An 18,873-nucleotide genomic window follows, 5' to 3' on the forward strand; every position below is an offset into this window, starting at 1 on the left:
GATGCCGCCGCGCTCGCCGCCCCCTCGCCCCGACTGACGGGGAGGCGAGGCGGCGCCCGCGGTAACGGCGGCCCCCGCTCGCCGCGCCGAGCCGAGTCGCCGCTGCTCGGGGGCGGCGGCTCTTCCGCCCTGAGGCGGCTCGATGTATTGGTGGCCGCTCCTCGCGCCCCCGCCAGTGCCTCGGGGCCGCTGCGGCCCGTCCGACTCCGCGCCTGTCGGGCGGCGGCCGTAGCCGGGAGCCGGCGCCGGCTGCGGAGCCGGCACCGCCGCGATTCGCCGCTCCGCCAGGCGGAGCGCGTCCCCGCCGGCTTGCCGCGCGGGGAGGCGGGCCGGGGGCCGGCCGAGATGGGAGAGAGCGTGTCCAAGAGGCTGAAGCTGCAACTGGGAGGCGAGGCGGAGATGGAGGAGCGGGCTTTCGCCAACCCCTACCCCGACTACCAGCCCCAGGGAACCGCAGCAGCCCACGGCGCGGCGGAGGCCCAGCGGGATCGCGCGCTGCTGCCGCCGGCGGCGGAGGACGCTCTCCCCTTTGGCGCGGACGGGAAGGTGAGGGCCGGCAGGGAGCCGCTCTGCGCGCCTCCGGGCCTGCTGCCCGTCCGGGCCGCCCGCGGCCTGCGTGCGGGGCGGGCCGGGCGCCGTGCCCGGACTCGGGGCTGCTTGCCCCGAAATGGGTGCCGCTTTCCTGCGGTACCGCCTGCGGCCCTCCCAAGTTCGGCTCAGGAAGTGTGTGGACGGGAGAGGAGATACGGAGCGGCTCCCCGCCGGCCTCTCGCGGCCCGGCGGCGTCGCAGCCGCCCTGCGTTGAGCAAGGAGGGGCTGCGCACAGGTGGGCGGCAGCGGTGCTCCCGCTTCGGGTATCGCTGCGCCGTTCCCTTCAGTGGTGACTCTTAAGGCATGTGGTTACGTTCCCGAAAACGCTTTATTTTGGGTGGCCTGCAGGAGGCCTGTGCGGTAACGCTGAGGGCAGTTCTACTCTGCTTGTTTTCTTGACACCGTGTGCTGCTGGTGAGCTGCTCTCCCACATGCATCTCAGGCAAAAAATGCTTGGGGTGTTTGCACACGAGTTGGTGTAAGCTACGGAAGGAATGTCATCTTTCCAATGAAGATACTGCGTGGTGACGCTGCTGGAAGTACAAATGCGTAAGGTGCAGAAGTAACTTTTCTCACTCACCTGTGCTTGGGTGAAGTGCAGTGCATGTGAGCGTGATAAACCTTAGCAAGGCACATGCTAGCTCTTGGTCAGGGTGAGTTAGAGCTTTTACTAATTGTTGGGAGTGGAGTGAATGAAGCTGTGTGGGTGCACAGAAAGGAGCACTCTTGGGGTTTGGTTTCTTACTGTTTGAGCTCGTTCCAGCTGTCAAAAGCAGATCATGGAGCTTGAAAAGGTTTAAAAAGCAAAGGTAGATTTGTGAGTAAAGTCTTGTTTTTGCAGAAATCCTAGACAGTAATACCCAGCATTAATTTTTTTTTTTTCTTTTCCTTTTTTCCTTTTTTCTTTTTTTCTTTTTCCTGGAAAGAACTGTGATTTCTTTTGTATTTGGCTTAAAGTATGAAAAAACCTATGGCATGTTTTGAGTTGGAGTATGAAGACAAAGAGGGGGCTTTGCAATGTTCAAAAGCATGGAACTCCTCTGGAAAAAAAAAAACAAGTCATCTTCTGTGTTGCATTGAAGCAGTGTAGTTACAGCAACTTTCAGCAGGCCTACTAGGAGTTTTTTCAGCTCTGTGTTTTGCTGGAGAGAGTAGATCTGTGCCTACATTTTCTTTTTGTTTCTGTATCTGCAATTTCTGAGTAATGATTCTGTGTATTTCTGGGTTAGAGCATGGCTTGGAGTATGTTTGTGTGTATTTATACTGTTGGCAACATTTGCCTCTAATCAGTCCTTATTCCATACTGCCTTTCTGAGACTTCCTGGTGGGTATTTTAGGGTAGTCATTTTGATTTGCTTTGATTTTTTTTTTTGTGTGTGTTTGTTTGTTTGCTGTATTGAACAGACACTAGTCCTGTCAGAGGAACATCTAAGGCGTCTGTGAGGGTGAAAGGACTTTACACAGGTTGAGAGACTTACTGTTCTGTAAACTGTTTTGTGCACTAGCACAAATTTCCGAAAAATGAAATTAGCCTTCAGAAGCTCTATGTGCATTGTGTCTTTTTTTTTTTTTTTTTTTTCCTGCCATCTGCTGATGTGTGCAATGGTGAGAATTGAGTGACTCACATAATGACAGCGAGAACTGTATGGGGTTCTGCTGTTGTCACAGAAGGCACTGCATTATTATGCCCTCCGTTTGATTTCATAAGCTGCCATATTTGCTATGTAAAGTTAATCCAGTCGATAAAAGGACAAGGAGCTCTTCAAGTCATTGTCCAGAATGTGAGACAATTGGGGCAAAGTGCTGCGTGTGGATGTGTGTGCTTATATGCATAGGGTATATGTAAAGAAGTTAGAGTGTGGGAGGAAGAGAGGAGCAAACAGGATTTTGGCCTGCTGATTTACTTTTTTAAAAATAGTAGCACTAAAAAATGTCTATTTTGATTAAATATGTATATATTCCATAGCCTTTTTCATTTCTATTTGAACTCTATAGCGATGCTTTTCCCTGGAAGTGTACCTATAGATGTCATCTTAGGGTGGTCCAAATGCTTTCAAACTGGAAATGTAAATAGCTAGGGGCAAAGAAATAAATAGCTATAAATTGAAAGCAAAGCATGCTTTGTAGTTCATGGAGGTACAAACAGTTTATCTGTTTAGTTTAATTTAGGTTTTAATTTGGTTTAGTTGCTTTTTTGGGGAAAGTATTAGTAATTGAAAAGCAGACATTTTGGTATTTTCCTTTGCATCGTAGAGAGTTCTATTATGAGTTCTTCTGTTCTTAATGGTGGCTGTAGAAGTGTATGGGCCCCTGCAGTTGGGAGCCAAAACATAACTGTCTCGAGCAGTACAGTGCTTTGCTTTCTCCTTCCACTTGAACTGCAGCAGAAGCAGCTGGGAGAAGTTATCACTTTGCAGGGATAAAGAATATTTACTTAACTTTTGGGTGGTTAATTCAGTATCCCATTCTGAGAATTTAATGGCTTTTCAGTCTTCTTCCTCTTGTGCAATAAAGAGGGGGAATAAGGCCTAAATTTTTTTCCATTGCCTTACTCTTGGTCCCCCTCCTTGCAGTTCTTCCTGTGTTGGTTGAGTTGTCTCACTGAGAATTTCATTTGTTGTGCTGGGAGCAGCAAGGTCTACCTGCTGTGGGACTGACTCTGCAACCACTTGCACTAATGGGGATTGCACCGCTTGTGCAGTGAAGGCCAAATTGAACCTCTAGTGCCAAAAAATGTTTTTTTTTTTTCCCATCTTTTTGTCTGAGTTGTGGGATATTCCCAAGTTGTGGCATCTGCATTTCTTTCAGACTGCTGCTTTGTTTGGCCATTTTCTGGTGTCCAGAAAATGCCAGGTGTGTGATATTGTAATATTTTAATAGGCTTCTGAATATGACAAGTTGTTTTCTTGTTGAAGGAAAGTTTATTTTAATTCTTGTGAGTCTTGGTCAAAATTCAGGCTGAGAATCATTTTTATTGCCCCTCACTGTGCATTACTGAGGACAGCGTCAGTAGTCTGAGAAGAGAAGCTGCTGCTTCTTTCTTACACTGCATATTGGCATCAAATACCATTTAGCACTTCTATGATGCTTTTTGAAGATCTTTCCTAATTTTCAGGACTGGCTTTCATACTTTAATTGGCTTTTAAAACCTGTTTGGCTTTAGCCAGCCAGTTCTGAATAAATACACACTTTCTTAGACTAAAACCAAAGTTCTGATCATATTTTCTTATATCTGTCCTGTCTTTGCCATTTTCTAGTTTCATCTTGCAGACATGTTTGCTAATATTCTCTGACTAGTCACATGAGCAAGTGCAATAGGAGATACTAGTGTTTTTTGGTGAAAATAAATGAAATTGTAATATATATGGTAATTGAATCTGACTACAGGACATTTATGTACTGTCGAATTCACTGTGTGGAAGTTCCTGCGCTCTGTGCACCAAAATAATTTAGACAGTACTGGGAGAAATTTTAGCTTTTTTTACAGCTTGTGGAACACTGGAAAATGTTCGAGCTGAGGTGGAGACTTCTGTGTAGTGAGTAAATTTAAATCCCACTCACAGTAGTTTTTTTATCTTCCTGCCTGTCAAGAAGTAGCACACTGGTATTAGGCTACCTGGAGTACCAGTGGTGTTAGTAGCACTCCTTTGCTTTATCATCCTCCGTTTCCCAGAACATGGGATAGTGTTCTTCAGCATCTGTCAATCATGTTAAATTGCATTTGTTTTTGCTATCAGTAAATAGAAGCTTTTTTATGATGATCTAAAATCGTACTCTTTTTTTCTCCGGTCAGTCACCAGTGAAACATATAGCTTATTTTACATGTAAATGCATTAGATACAGCCTCATTTCTGTCTTGCTTTAAATAATTTGTTGTGTAACATGAATGGACTGCTGGCTTTCCCTCTGTTCTCTGAGGTAGGGTGTTATGTGCATTTAAGGTTTATTCCGAAGTTGACATTTGTAATAGTTTGCCTATAGCTAATGGTTCTCTCTTCCTCCTCCTAGCCCACCACCCTCTTTTTTTTTTCTCACTATCACTTGCATGAAACTAGAGATGGCACTGAAAAATAGGGCAATATGTTCTAAGACAGCAGTGTTTCAAGTAATTTGGTTTTGCAGAAATGGAAGAACGTAATTGAGCAGTAGCAGAGACCCATGTTTAACTGTTTAATGGGCTGAGTTACGAGAAATCGTTACCTGATATTTTCAGAGGTGAAAAAATGTTACTGTTGGAGATGTAAAGGTGTTTTGATTTAGGTAGAAACAAAGTAAATCTCGTTTTTATCTGCAAAAACGTGGGTCACTTCCCAGCTCAACCCTTTGGATTCTGCTCTTGGGCTCTTTGTTTCCGCCCTTGTTTCTGCTCTGCTGTTGCAGGAGCTCTGTGGAGTGAGCACAGGATCTCATTCCACTGCAGTAAGCGTATGCTGCAGCACATGGAGTGTAAGACCTGGCTACCTTAGTGTCACTGGCAGAGTTCCCAATGACTTCACAAGTGCCAGGGTTTCATCTTTCAATGGAATGCTGCCTTTTGATTTTTTTTCTCCTGCTCTTCCTTACCGGTGTCTGTCATGTCTTTTATTATGAAACCTAGGAAATGTGGGATAGGTGAGTGGATGGTGAGGTAGATTGACAATAGGCTGATTGGCAAAGCTCAAAGGGTTGTCATCAGCGGATGACCTGGATGAAAGGATTGAGTCCACCCTCAGCAAGTTAGCTGATGATATAAAGCTAGGAGGAGTGGGTGACACAGCAGTGTCCGCTCAACAGCACCTGGACAGACTGGAAAGTTGGACAGGGAAGAACCTGATGAGGTTTAACAAGAGCAAGTGTGGAGTCTTGGACTTGTGTGGAGTTTCCTTCTATGGAGATATTCAAGACCCATCTGGAGAACTATCTGTGTGACCTATGTAGGGTACTTTCTTTATTGGGGGAATTAGACTCAATGTCTTGAGGTCCCTTCCAACCCCTGTGGTTCTGTGATTCTCAGCAGGCTGATTTTTGAGTGAATCCCTGCTGTGGTGCCAGCTTGAGGTTTATTTTCTTCTTTGTGAAAGACTCTTTGACCTCCTTCCCAAAAAAAAACCCAGCACTGTAGTCTCCTGGTCTTCACCAATATTGAAGTCACTTCTCTCTGAAATGCCTCTGTTCCTAATCTGATTTGAGCTGAGATGAAATAGAGGAGTTTTGCTTGTTTGGTGGATAGTATTCTGGCCATCTCTTTGCTACTTCTGCATAATCATTTGCTTCCTTTTTCAGTCCTCAAAAAGAACTCATAGTGATAGAGAAGAATTAACAGAAAGACAGTTGTTTTGGGAACAGATGGTGACAAGAAAGACTGAGATGTTGGCAGCTATTCAGGAAGCTGAGCTCAGTTCTCTGTTGTCTTGCCATCAGGCTACACAGGTTACTTAGATGCATCGTGATGCAATTAGATGATGAGAGGTGTTCTTGAAAAGCACCCTGATATCTAAATATCTTTGAAAAAATTAAATGAAATAACTCATCCTGTGGCTTTCAAATCAGACTATTACTATCCACAGAAGGAGTGCCATGGGCTGCCAGTTGCTCTGTCAGGTTTACATAAGCAGTGTGGTATGCTTATGTGAATCGTTTGAAGCACAAGGTGTGCAAATATGCGTACTTTATTTTAAAGCTTGGAAGACTTCTAAGCTATGTGCTTCACTTCATTTCCTGAAATCGTAATATAAAGCACGTATATTGCAACTGCATGTTCCTTCATCAGTGATTGGTGCTGCTTTGTTGTAAAGCCACAGCAGTGCAGCTGAATGTAATGAAGAAGTTATTCATTAAGAATTGGTGTGTCAGTGCAAGTGATAATTTTTTAGGAGATTATTATTTGCATCGAGATGTATTTGTGCAACTAAAGTGCCAGGTTTACAAAAAAAAAATCACTGAAGTTCTTTTTAAGAGTTTTGCAAAATAAAAGAATGCAAATAGAGGAAGGAAGTAATGCGGAGAACAGCGTAATTTGTCCAACATGTCATTAGTGCCAAAGCTGAATGGTGGTATGCTTACATTCCTTAAGTTCGTAGTAGCTTTCAGAAGACTTTTTATTGGAGTGTAGCTTTGCTTTCTGGATCCTGACTCAGTGCAGGAGGAAAGGTACTGTGGTTCAAATAAGTCAAAAAACAGTTAATTTGCAAAACAAACATAGCTGTATTTTTCTGCACTAGTTTTGTTTCATGAGCCTTTCTTGTTAGACAGTATAGTTCTGGGTTCTTATGGGTGTTTCTGGCAACTAGCACTCATCATTTGTATTTTGCTGGTCTAAACGTTGAGCAGTGGTTGGTGATATGTTATTCCTTCAGCAGCAGGGGGAGTAACTCAGCAGTTGCATTCCTGGAGTGAAGCATTTCTTGTGAGAGATACTCTTCAGCCCGTGTTATCACTGTGTCTTGTGAACGTGGAGTAAATGTCATACTGGTTAGCGAAGAGCAGGTATCCTGATTTTTGTTTTTTTCCCCAACAAGAATGAGAATAGTGAGTTGCTGGCAGAACAGGCAGAATGCCAGCTGGAATCATCCTCACAAAATGAATATGCTTCTCCTGAAATGAGCTCAGTGCCAATTAGTGTGCCTTATGTGTGACTGTAATGCTTCCATAAGATTCCTTGAAGGAGGTTTATAAACCTTAAAAACCCACCTTTCAACATTAATTTCTTTATGTAATTAATCTCTTGTATGTAGGCATTTCTTATGAGCTTATAGTGGAATTCTATCAAATGAACAGTAACAGTGCTCTGTTGTTACAGCAGCAGCAAGAAAGAAAGTGGTGGAGGAGTAGTTATCTGGGGAAAACTGCTGTCCTTAACCTGTCCACACTGACATAAACTTGTGATTAGCTTTGTTGATAAATGATTATAACCATAATTTAAAAAATCCTTTCGTTTTTGCTTTTCCTAGCACTGAATCAAGATAAATGAGTTACAGTTCACATTCTGGAGAGAGGGAAAGGCCAGCCTTAGCTGAACTACTTCTATGGAACTGGTGTTTCAAAAGAGAACCTAGTTGTCCTGATGTCCTAATTCTTTCCTCCTGCCTCTTAAGTAATTTGATCTGGTGTTTGATTAATAAATAACTCATTTTGGTAACAGCAGGTGTATTGTCAGAACAAGAAGGTAACCAGCCTACTTGTGATGTGCAGTAGGTAAATAAACTTTGTAAAACCTTTGTTCACTCTTGTGAGATAAACGGAACTGTGCCTGCATGCATCAGCTCCTGCTGCTATGCCATATGCCTAGGCTTTGGCACAGCTAGCTTTGGAAGGAGAGAAGCCCTGCCTTTGTGTTTTGTTCAGTGGGCTGGCTGAAAGGGCTGGGGGTGGGTTTTTTTTTGTATGGACAGTATGGTTTCCTAACAGAAAGATGTTTAATGCCATATCAAAGCTGAAAAGCAGATGCCAGCTTCTTACTGTATTTGGTTCTACTTCTCAAGTTATTGGAGAATGCTAAAGAGAGCTCTTGCTGTTTCCTAGGATAGGCTGGAGTGATATTTGTGCAACATGCTGTGTAATGGCACAATTTCCCTCCCCTGTCTCATCACTGTAAAATAGATTTGAACTGTTGACCCTAGACATTTCTGAGTGTGTCAGAGGACTTGAGTGATTCCTGCTATCTTTCTGATTTCTTTATCAAGTGAATGTCAAGAGGACAGGCTGAGAGAACTGGGGCTGTTCAGCTTGGAGAGGAGAAGGCTCCAGGGGCACCAGATAGGAAGCCTTTCAGTATCTAAAGGGGCACTATAAGAAGGAGGGGGACAGACTCTTTAACGGGGTCTGTTGTGACAGGACAGGGGGAAGTGGTTTCAAACTAAGGGGAGATTTAGTTTGAGTAGAAGGAAGAAGGTGTTTTGTTTTGTTTTTTAACAGTAAGGCTGGTGAGGCTCTGGAACAGGTTGCCTGAAGAGGTGGTGGATGCCCCATCCTTGGAGACATTCAAGATCAGGCTGGACTGGGCTCTGAGTGGGCTGATCTAGCTGCAGATGTCTCTGTTCATTGCAGGGGGGTTGGACTAAATGACTTTTAAACTTCAGAGATTCTGTGATTCTGTTTTTGCATTCATTGCTTGAAGCTCCGCTCTGAACAGGATGCAAAATGCGTGTTCTGAGTTATCAGTGGCACAGCAGCACTTGGGATTTGCCTTTTAACTGAACTCCTCTCCTTTTGGAATGTGTTGTAATGGAACAAGAGCTTGCCTTCCTAAATGAGCTAACTTCACTTTCTATAGTGAGAAATCATAGATGTAGACGTGTTTAAATCAAGCAAACCTTCACCAATCTGACTTGTTCTAGCTGTTACTAGGGAGTGTGCTGGGAAGCAAGTGTAGAAGCATGATTCAAGTGTATCAAGCACAATTCAGAATGGAGTGGCTAATTCTGTCTGTGACAAGTAGCAAAACTGTATAATGCTCTTTTTCTGGATGCTGATGACCACTTTGTTGTGGTACCTGGGTTTGGGGGATGAGAGAGCGCTGCTGGCTTTCTTATTCCTAGAGAAGTTCTATTCTTATTGTTCCTGCCTGGGTAACTAAGACAGGGAAGACAAGTGACACATGATTGGATGTTTCTATAGATGGTGAAAAATTAACATTCACGAAATATTTTTTTGCCCTGTGAAATTAGCATAGATCACTATCTTGTCAGAGTGGTGTAGCTATGTGATACTGATAAAGCTTTTCTTACAGCCCAATTAGCAAGGAAATTTTTTATTTCTTCTTCTCGGGTTCTACTTAAATATAATAAATAGTTTTAATAAATGTATTAATAGCAAAAGTTAATTAGCAAGTCATATTGTGTATAATAAAACATTTTTGAGTATTCTTCCTGATGTCTTCACTGCACATGTAAATCTATCCTGTGATGGGACAATTATTTGTTAACTGACTATTTCCATGCTCCATAGTCTTAAGGGAATAATCAGTAATGCGTTGAACCCACACATTATGTTTAACAAGAGGTGGCAAGATAAAGCTATGTAGTATTTAGCATATAATTATCTGTAAACTTTTCTTGCTTGAAAGTAAAAGCAAGGAACGGATAAAAACAAGGGTTTGTTTCTTCAACTTTGTGCCAAAGGGTAAAAAGTATGAGCTAGAGCTGCCAAGCTGCTTTTACATATCTTCGTGCCAAGCTTATTTTTTCAAGTGGTTATTCTTTTATAGCTTGCTGCATTTAACAACCTTCTCTCATGATAGAGTGTGCCAATCCTAATGGTATTTGGTGGAGGAGAGGAGAGCAGAAAGTAAGAGGGAGGGCATTTTATGGCTAGATCACTTGCCTTTTGTATGGTGATCACAGACTGAGCAATCAGTTAGATTTAAAAATAAGATATGAATAAATTATGAATTATATCATTTAAAGTGATGGCTTTGATTTTGACTTGGTCTTAAATACAAGTATTTATTTTCCTTTAGCTATTTCTTTGACATTGCTGATTGCTGTATATAATATTTATTCTGCAGTATTTTTTTTTGTTGTTGTTGTTTGGTGGTTGGGTTTTTTTTGTTTGTTTGTTTTTCCAAACAGAAAAGTGGAACACCTGGCTTCTTGGATTCTTTCCTTTTTGCCTCACTCCTTTTCTCCTTTTTCCTGTTCACAGGTCAGTGCTCAGTTCACAAAACGGATCCAGACAAAAATCAAGGACCTTCTGCAGCAAATGGAGGAAGGGCTGAAGACAGCAGATCCCCACGACTGCTCTGCCTATACCGGCTGGACTGGTGAGAGAGCTAGACAGTGAATGAAGAATGTTTGTTGAATGGCGTGAGTGAGTCTTTTCGCAAAAGGACCTTTAGGTATCCTCATAGGAGCAGTAGCAGAACTCTGATACAGTATGAGTTACTTTCTTTTAACTCTATAACGTTGGTCATTGTTGTCTGCAGTGACTTCCATTGGCTTCAGTGGACCAACAATCTCATTATAGAGAGTTAATAGGCTTTTGTATATTGAGATATTCATTTTGCAAAATGAATGGATTTTTTAAGGCTACTTCTTTTGAATTACCTGTCATTTTTTTTAAGGTTTTATTAAAATTAGTCATTTTCACTTTTTTTGCTCAACTGTCTCAGTTTAAAACCATTCCCCTTGTCCTATCACCATCCACCCTCACAAACAGCCGTTCCCCCTCCTGTTTATCCGCTCCCTCCAAGCACTGAAGGCCACCATGAGGTCTCCCCGCAGCCTTCTCTTCTCCAAGCTGAACAAGCCCAGTTCCCTCAGACTTTCCTCACAGCAGAGCTGCTCCAGCCCTCTGCTCATCTCAGTGCCTCCTCTGGACCCGCTCCCAGAGCTCCACGTCCTTCCTGTGCTGGGGGCCCCAGGCCTGGACGCAGCGCTGCAGATGGGGCCTCACAAGAGCCGAGCAGAGGGGGACGATCACCTCCCTCTCCCTGCTGGCCGCCCCTTTTTCATGCAGCCCAGAACACAGCTGGCCTTGCGGGCTGCAGGCGCACACTGCTGCCTCATGGCCAGCTTCTCGTCCACCAGGACCCCAAGTCCTTCTGCGCAGGGCTGCTCTCAAGGACATCTTCCCCCAGTCTGTATCAATACCTGGGATTGCCCCGATCCAAGTGCAGCACCTTGCACTTGTTCTTATTGAACCTCACTGGGTTCACACAGGCCCACTCCTCCAGCCTGTCCAGGTCCCTCTGGATGCTTCCCTTCCTTCCAATGCATCGACTGCACTGCTCAGCTTGGTGCCATCTGCAAACATGCTGAGGCTGCACCGGAGGGTAGTTTGGCTCTGCTGTTTTGTCTGTACAAAAATGTTAAAATGAGCATGTGGGAAGGAGTGGAATGGAGGTAAGATTGCAAAATTGTGAATTATATGAAGAGAAATATGTGTGTGCAAGTGCTGTTTATCCCTAAACACCACTGTTCTTTTACTTTGCGGTACTAATGCTGTCAAAATATGAGTGAACCCTACTGATCCTTTAGGCAGAGCCTGCAGATGTCAAGCCTGACACAGCCACTGCTCTTCAGGCTGCCAAAACACTTTTCCATCTTGGCCTCTAAAGTGCTGCTTTGCAATCACAATGGCAAATTGTATTCCTGCTCTATCTTATGCTTTAGACATTCTTCTGATTTTAGCATAGCATGTTTGATGTGTGCCATGAGGAGATCTGTTCTGTTATCTCTGTCAGAGAGGGGGAAGCAGCCTGAAAAGGCTTTCCAGGCTTTGCCCATGCTTAGTCTTAATTTTGGCAGTGGAAATGCAAAATTTCTTCACTTTCTTCTTGATATTTCAGCACAGACAGTACTGTGGGTGGGTGAGTGGGGATGTTTTAGACAATTCATGTGTAAACGATAGATATGTTTCAAGGTCTAAGACTGGCTGGTGAGTGAGTGCAGCAGATGTCAAGTGGCCAAGAATGCCCATGATATCTTGGGTACATGAAAAAGATCATGGCCAGCAGGTTGAGGGAGCTTATCATCCCCTTCTACTCCGCGTTAGTGAAGCCTCATCTAGGATACTTAGTCCACAACTGGGCTCTTCAGTTCAAGCAAGACAGGGAACTACTGAAGGGTCACCTGCAGAGGGCCACAAAGATGGGGCCTGGAACATCTCCCTTTTGAGGAAACGCTGAGAGATCTGAGGCTTGTTCAGCCTGGAGGAGGGAAGACTGAGAAAGGATCTGACAAATGTTTATAAGTATCTAATGGGGGGAAATCAAGATGATTTAGACAGACTCTTTCCAGTGGTGCCTAGCAGCAGGACAAAGAGCAGTATGCACAAACTGGGACATAGGAAGTTCCACCTGAACATGAGGAAAAATTTTTTTTACTGTGAGGGCAACAGAGCATTGGAACTGCTCAGAGAGGTTGTGGAGTTTCCTTGTCTGGAGATATTCAAAACCTTCTGTCTCGCTCCAATTTATAGGAGAAAAAGGAGGTTCTTTTAATGTACGTATAGCCGACAGTGAGATTAAGACGCGGCAGGTCAAATGTTAGCCCAGCCAGTTTATTACAAATCCTAGTCGTTTAGGGAGATGGGGAAGGGAAGATGGGCAATAGAAAAGATAGGAAATAAAAGCAAGGAGTCTTTGTAGGAAGCAAGAGGAAGATAGTCACCACCATGGATTCCAGCTTTGCTTGTAGGTTGATCTTCAGTAGAGGTGGGTCATTGGGCGTTGTTGTTCAGTTGACGACGATGATGGCGATGACGGAGACAATGGAGAAACTTTCCAATTGCTGTACAAGCTTATAAATAAGTCTAAAGTGGTTGAGTCAGCTCCTTTTGGAGAGACAGCTTCTGGCTTTTGGATCTCTGCAGGAACTCCTTTTGTTCCCATCTTCTGGGCCTTGCCAGCAGATAAGAGGGAGTATGGAGGTGCCCACTTGTATCTTGCCTTCACAGCATACAATGGTATTATCCCCCAGTCTCCCATAGCAAGCAGGAGTTATTTGGTCACAGGCCAGGTCTTCCACCAGTAAACAGTCCTGAGTACTCTCTTCTGAAGGCAAACAGCTCCAAAGAAATGCTTTTAAATGTAAAATTGTCCACACAGTGATGCTGACTGCCACACAGCAACATCCAACTCTCATCTCCTAGATAAGTCAGTCTTATTGCAAGAAATGTCTCAGAAAGCATACTTTGAGCCAAAAACAAAGAAGGGTTCAAACACTTGCCTGAATGCTTTCCTGTGTTCCTACAGTATGGAGCCTGCTTTAGCCAGGCGGCTTGGATGAGAGATAGCTTTGAACCCCAGCAACTGTGTGATTCTAACACCATGACTGACAGCAGACATTACTGAGCATGTTGAAAGTTAGTTATAAGCTAAAACTAACACAACCATTGTTAGCTGAACAAGTAATGCACTCTAATGAGAATTTTTTTTTTTTCTGTTATATAGAAGGATTGCTAATTACATTTGCTTCAAGCTGTAAAATTCTTGCAAGGTTTCTGTGGAATTGCCTCAATAAAAATACTAAAATGGTCTGGATTTTGAAAAACTTAATGAAAATACTTTCTCCCCAAGCTTGCTTCTTGCAACGTTTTGCTTGAATGTGAAAATGAGAAAGTAAAAGCCAAATCTGAAAAGAACTGCCCTGCTTGCTATGTACCAAGTCTTGACAAATCTTAGTGGAGGTGAGCAGTACTGAATATTGGCTGAGCATGTACTTTGGAAGCATCTTCAAAATCTTGGAGTGCTTATTGTTGTCACATACCAATATTAAAAACCATGGTAGAGTCCATTGTGCTTATATCCTAATACCAATACTGTTTGTATGTGGCAAATGTCTTGGAGCATTTTGCACAAGAAAGGGTTGAATAATCTTGACCTCATGGCTAATTTCTGAACACAGCCTTGATCTGCATATTTGGTGCAATCTGTGAAAGAATTGTAGAAATGCCAGTCAGGCCGACAGCCTCAGAGGCAGTGTTTTCCTGCCATTGCTTTGATGAAGGTGATAGAAAATAGGCTACAATCTCCTGTGCCACTGAGTTGGCCTAAACAAGCTCTGTAGCAGCCTTCTCAGAGTCATCTGTAAATGCCTTTTCAAGGCTGACCCAGAGAACATCTGAGCATGTACCACTGCTCTTATGATTCCATTCTTGTACTCCTCAAAAAGCGTCTCTATGGAACTAAGTGTGTCTAGTTTGTGCTCCACTTTATTCATGGCACAGAAGAATCTCCTCCCTGCTCAAAAAAGAGGAGTTTGAGTTGCAGCATGGTCGGAAGATACATTTATTGCTTCTATGCATGTATACTTCTAGTTGGCCAAGAAACATCTGCTTAGAGTTGTTTCACTTCGTTAAAAGCTGCAATGATATAGATTAAAGGTTGAGTTTTGTTTTGTTTTAAATGAAAACTATATAATCATTGTAATGGAGTAAAGCTTGATTTAACCTTCCAGCATTCTCTTAGGACTTGTTGCTTTCTGGCTTTTACAAGCTAGCTTAAATCTTAAGGTGGTATCATGCCATTGTGAAATTCATTCAGGCGTTATAAACAACTTGGCAACTTGAATCCAAGAACTGCTTAAAATATCCTTTTAAAAATCAAATGGGAAATAGGTCATTTTTTGCCTATAACAGATGAGTATTGTAAAGTGAGTGTGCTTGGTTGTAGGTATACTTGTTACCCTAAGATTTTGAGTTTTAAGTGATTTCTTCTCCAAGCTTTAGTACCTGAGTCATGAATTGTCTTAATTCTGTGCTAATAGTGGATGTTCTGTTGGGCTTCAGTCTAACAAATTTAGATGTTTGTCATGATCCAAATAGAAATGTAATAAAGACAGACTGATGTGTTCCTATTGCAAAGCTAGGACCCTTAGCTGAAGTGCTTTAACTGACCAAATATCTCTTCGATTTACTGTTCAGTGGCTCTAAAGATGGTAATGTGATGTATTCAGAAGGGAAAATTAATTAACCTCTTTCTCGTGTGTTTTTTTCAGGCATTGCCCTCTTGTATCTCCAACTGTACCGTGTCACAAAGAACCAAAGCCATTTGCAGCGATCTCTCGATTATGTGAAGAGAATCCTTCGCAATCTGAATGGCAGACGAGTTACTTTTCTCTGTGGTGATGCTGGGCCGCTGGCAGTGGGTGCAGTAGTTTATCACATGCTGAAAAATGAAAGTGAATCTAAGGAATGTGTTGCTAGGTAAGTGGTAGAAGGTGGGAAAAGCTATGACCTTCTTTTGTGGAGTTCAGTAAAATTAGCAATTTGAGTCATGGAGGACAAGATTAAAACGTGGAGGTACCTTCTGTACTTTCTGTACTGATGTATTTTCAGTAGAATACAGGATTGACTTTTAGCATTATTAAATCTGGCTTACACTTGTATTTAGTGGGTCACTGAGCCTTCTAAGTTGCTCTAAGAACAGAATGTCCTGGACATATCTGTAGTGCATGCACATCTTCATTTTTGTTACAGTAATAGAAGTTGCACACCTTTCATTGACAGAATGTATTGCTTGTGCAGTATGTGATGCTTTCTGTAAAGCACATGTTAGCAGTTTTGCAGCATGCCTTGCCCCATCAGAATTTGCATACTAGCTTCATGTCATCATCTCTAGTTTATGTTTGAGCATATAATCCATCTTTTTGTAACCTAGAATCCTAGTTTGAATAATATCAGTTACTGTTCCTGAATGAATATTTAAGTTTTGAAGTGAATGAAAGGTTTGTTCCTTGCTTTTAGAGTTGATAGTTAGATTAGGCATGTCATTTTAGATGCAGTTAGGAAGGCAGTGTTTCCGTAAGGCATGAAGTATGACTAGAGCAAAATGAGATCAGCAGTAAATCTTTTAATCTTACCTGCGCTTGGGAACTCCTTTCCAGAGGACTGAGAAGGAGGTTAGTTTGAGTATTTGCTTCTTTACATCCTTCCGTTCCCCCCCTCCCCCCCAACTCCCCTTTGTTTCTTTGTTTTTGTTTTTTTTGTTTTTTTGTTTTTTTAGAAATGCCAGGGATGCTCTGAAAGCAATAGCTTCTATTTTATTATGTTGGCTCACAACATAAGAGGCAGATGTTGGTGGCATGGCAATAGAAGATGAACTTCCCTGCCAGTATTCCATTACATTTTGTTGCCACATGACATGCTCACATGGGAACAGAAAGAAAACCATGTGCAAGTTTGTCATGATCCACTGAACCAGTACTAGCTTGAAAGTGGCAGTTTCTTGAATTGCATCATGACAAGATATAGTTACAGTTACATAGTTATGTAGACACCATTACAGGCTGGAATCCAAGTGTCACTCCATGGGGTGATGACATATGAATTCCCCATAGAGTAAAACGTTCAAGATGCAGTCCTTAGTGGCTAAAGTGATGCATCTTGTCTTTTGGGGTAGAAAAGGGCTGATCCTTTTGGACTCCCTGGAACCTGGGCAGACCATCAACTCTTGACTGCTACATTGTAATGCTGACTAAGCTAAAGGCTGGACTTCCACAGTCAGGCCAGAGAAGATAGTTTTTGTCTTGCAGCGTTATAATACCAGCCCCCATTGAAGACAATGGAGTGTATTGCCAGTCTTGACTGGACTGTCCAACCCACCCACTGCATAGTCTGAATGTGGCACCTTCTGACTTCCATTTGTTTGGGTCAATGAAGGATGAACTATGAGGGCAGTGTTTTCCTAGAACAAGACAGTTGTGAAACAGTGGATTTCTCTGCTGGTGAGGATTTTTACAAGCGTGGCATGCAGGCTCTTGTTCATCACTGGCAAAAATGTATAGCTACTGGTGGTGACAGTGTTGAAAAATAGTGTTTTGTAGTTGAGAACTTGCTCTATCAGTTTTATTGTGCTTTTGGTATGTGTTGTAGTTACATGGAAATCAATAGGAGGTGTTACTTTTGGAGTGACCTATATCTATTCAGGATATCAGCAGTGAGAGTTGCATTGTAGATGTCAAAGTGTATATATGATGGCACTTAGAACTTTTTACCTTGAAGCTGTCTAGCTATAGTATGACTTGAAAAATAAAACCTAACAGTGGGCATTTAAAAGAAAGTAATTTAATTGCAAGTCCAAAGAGTAGTTCCATGAAAGGAATAATAACAGAAAGCTCTTTTTTGTGGGTATCTTTTCACAGTTATTAAGCAGTGACAGTGTGAAGAAACCACTGAGGTCTGTGTTTTTGCTCCAGCATGATGCTAACATTTCTGCCAAGTAATTGCTATTAAGGATATCTGGGAATAGATCTTCTTCTTAATCCAGATTATTTTTTCTCCTCCCCAAATTTAAAATGTGATTATCTCCATGGTTTAATCTAATAGCTAGTTTTAGTTAGTGAAAAATAAGAACAGAGAGAGAAAGAATGGGAAGGATAACAATTTCTCTGCTTCTCAGTTTGAAAGCAGACTGGTAGAGTAATAGCAGGAATGCTCAGTGGAGCATGTGAGAGTTGCAGTGCCCAGCCCAAGGTGTTTTTCCGCTACTATAGGCCACCAAACACTTCTGCATAATAGCAACACTCTTTCTAAACTGTATTATTAATCATTTGAAAAAATGCGTATCCAGGGAAGGGGAGTGCAGAGTGTTTTTTTTCTCCCCTCTGAAGCATCTATAATTAAGAGTCCTTGCTCAGGTGAAATTACTAGAGGTTCCAGTTTTCATCATTCTTCCCATTCATTTATAGCTACTTTTACAATTTAACTGACATTTCTTTTGATTGATGTCTGAGATCAGAAGTGATGTAACTGCATCTGTGAATCTTTTTGCTTCAGTGCAAATTAGTTGTCAGATAGCATCTCCAGGTTGGTGTTCCTGGTCTCTCTTGGAATCAGCGTTAGCTCTAGATTGGAGTAAGTTTCCAGCCCATTACCTGTATATGTGTTTCTCTCTGCCTGGAAGCCACTTATTTCACTATACTCACTGGCTCCAAGTTGCCTGTCTGTCAGGGACAGCACATATGTATTACTCTGGTGTGTAGAGCTGGCAGCCAGCTGAGGAGATGATGAAAGGAAGTTATGGGACTTAAGTACTGTAACTGCTTCTGTTTTGATGGTTTGTGCAATGTATAGGCCAGTATAGTGTCTAGAGAAGATGCTTTATCTCACCCTACTGTTCTTGTCTGATGCAGGCTGTTACAGCTGCAAAGGACAGTCATAAGCATGGATGCTGAACTTCCAGATGAGCTGCTTTATGGCAGAGCTGGTTACCTGTATGCCTTGCTCTACCTGAATACAGAAATTGCTCCAGACACTGTTCCGCAGTCCATTATCAAAGAGGTAGGACTTTTCTTCTGCCATACACTGTGGCACTGTGGAGAGAAAAAGGTGATGACAGTTACTTCAAGTGGGATACAGGTACTATAGAGCAGTAACGGGTAATAAAGAAGGAATACTGGCTCACCCCTTCCAACAACCTGTGACTGCTCAAGAGAAGTATAGTCGCTATCTAAGAGATGCTACTTCTTCAGCTGTTAACCCATAAATGAGGGTGAGGAGGAGTGGATCCAGGCTCCACCCCTTTAGCCATGCCTTCTCACCTGATGCTCAGCCATTGCTTCAGGCTGTGACCTGGCAGTTCCACTGCACAGAATACTTGTGCAATTGGACTGGAATCATTCCTCATGTAATTCAAGGGATTAGGAGCATGAGGCTGGAGAGGAGAGAATCTACAACTACAAACTCAGTCTCTTTTCCTGCTGCCTGGCTGGGATTGAAATGGAAGCTAACGTGGCAGGTCTGCAGGTAGCTATGGAAATGGATCTGCTGTGAAACTGGGCTTGGAGCAGTTGAGGGTGAGAAATCGTTATGGAAAACCTGGAAAACCTTAGGAAAGAAGTGTGAAGAGGGAGAATTCAGTGG

The 18,873-nt window shown here is 42.7% G+C and overlaps 1 protein-coding gene across 2 annotated transcripts in view; it reads left to right on the plus strand.

Moving 5' to 3' along the window:
• Window positions 1–330: 330 nt before the first annotated feature.
• The window catches only part of LANCL2 (LanC like 2), a 30,756-nt gene continuing 12,213 nt past the window's right edge, over window positions 331–18,873 (plus strand). The window contains exons 1-4 of one of the 2 annotated variants that reach the window (XM_042834209.1): window positions 331–546; window positions 10,213–10,330; window positions 15,009–15,216; window positions 18,144–18,291. In XM_042834209.1, coding sequence (XP_042690143.1) covers window positions 346–546; window positions 10,213–10,330; window positions 15,009–15,216; window positions 18,144–18,291 — 675 coding nt within the window. In that variant the 5' untranslated portion in view covers window positions 331–345. Of the gene's footprint in view, window positions 547–1,009; window positions 1,146–10,212; window positions 10,331–15,008; window positions 15,217–18,143; window positions 18,292–18,873 lie in introns of those variants that run through there. The other variant, XM_042834210.1, reaches the window with a different exon arrangement.

Source organism: Centrocercus urophasianus, unplaced genomic scaffold (assembly GCF_019232065.1).
Source record: "Centrocercus urophasianus isolate 14NV4802_14NV808 unplaced genomic scaffold, USGS_Curo_1.0 seq_44, whole genome shotgun sequence".
Classification (NCBI taxonomy): domain Eukaryota; kingdom Metazoa; phylum Chordata; class Aves; order Galliformes; family Phasianidae; genus Centrocercus; species Centrocercus urophasianus.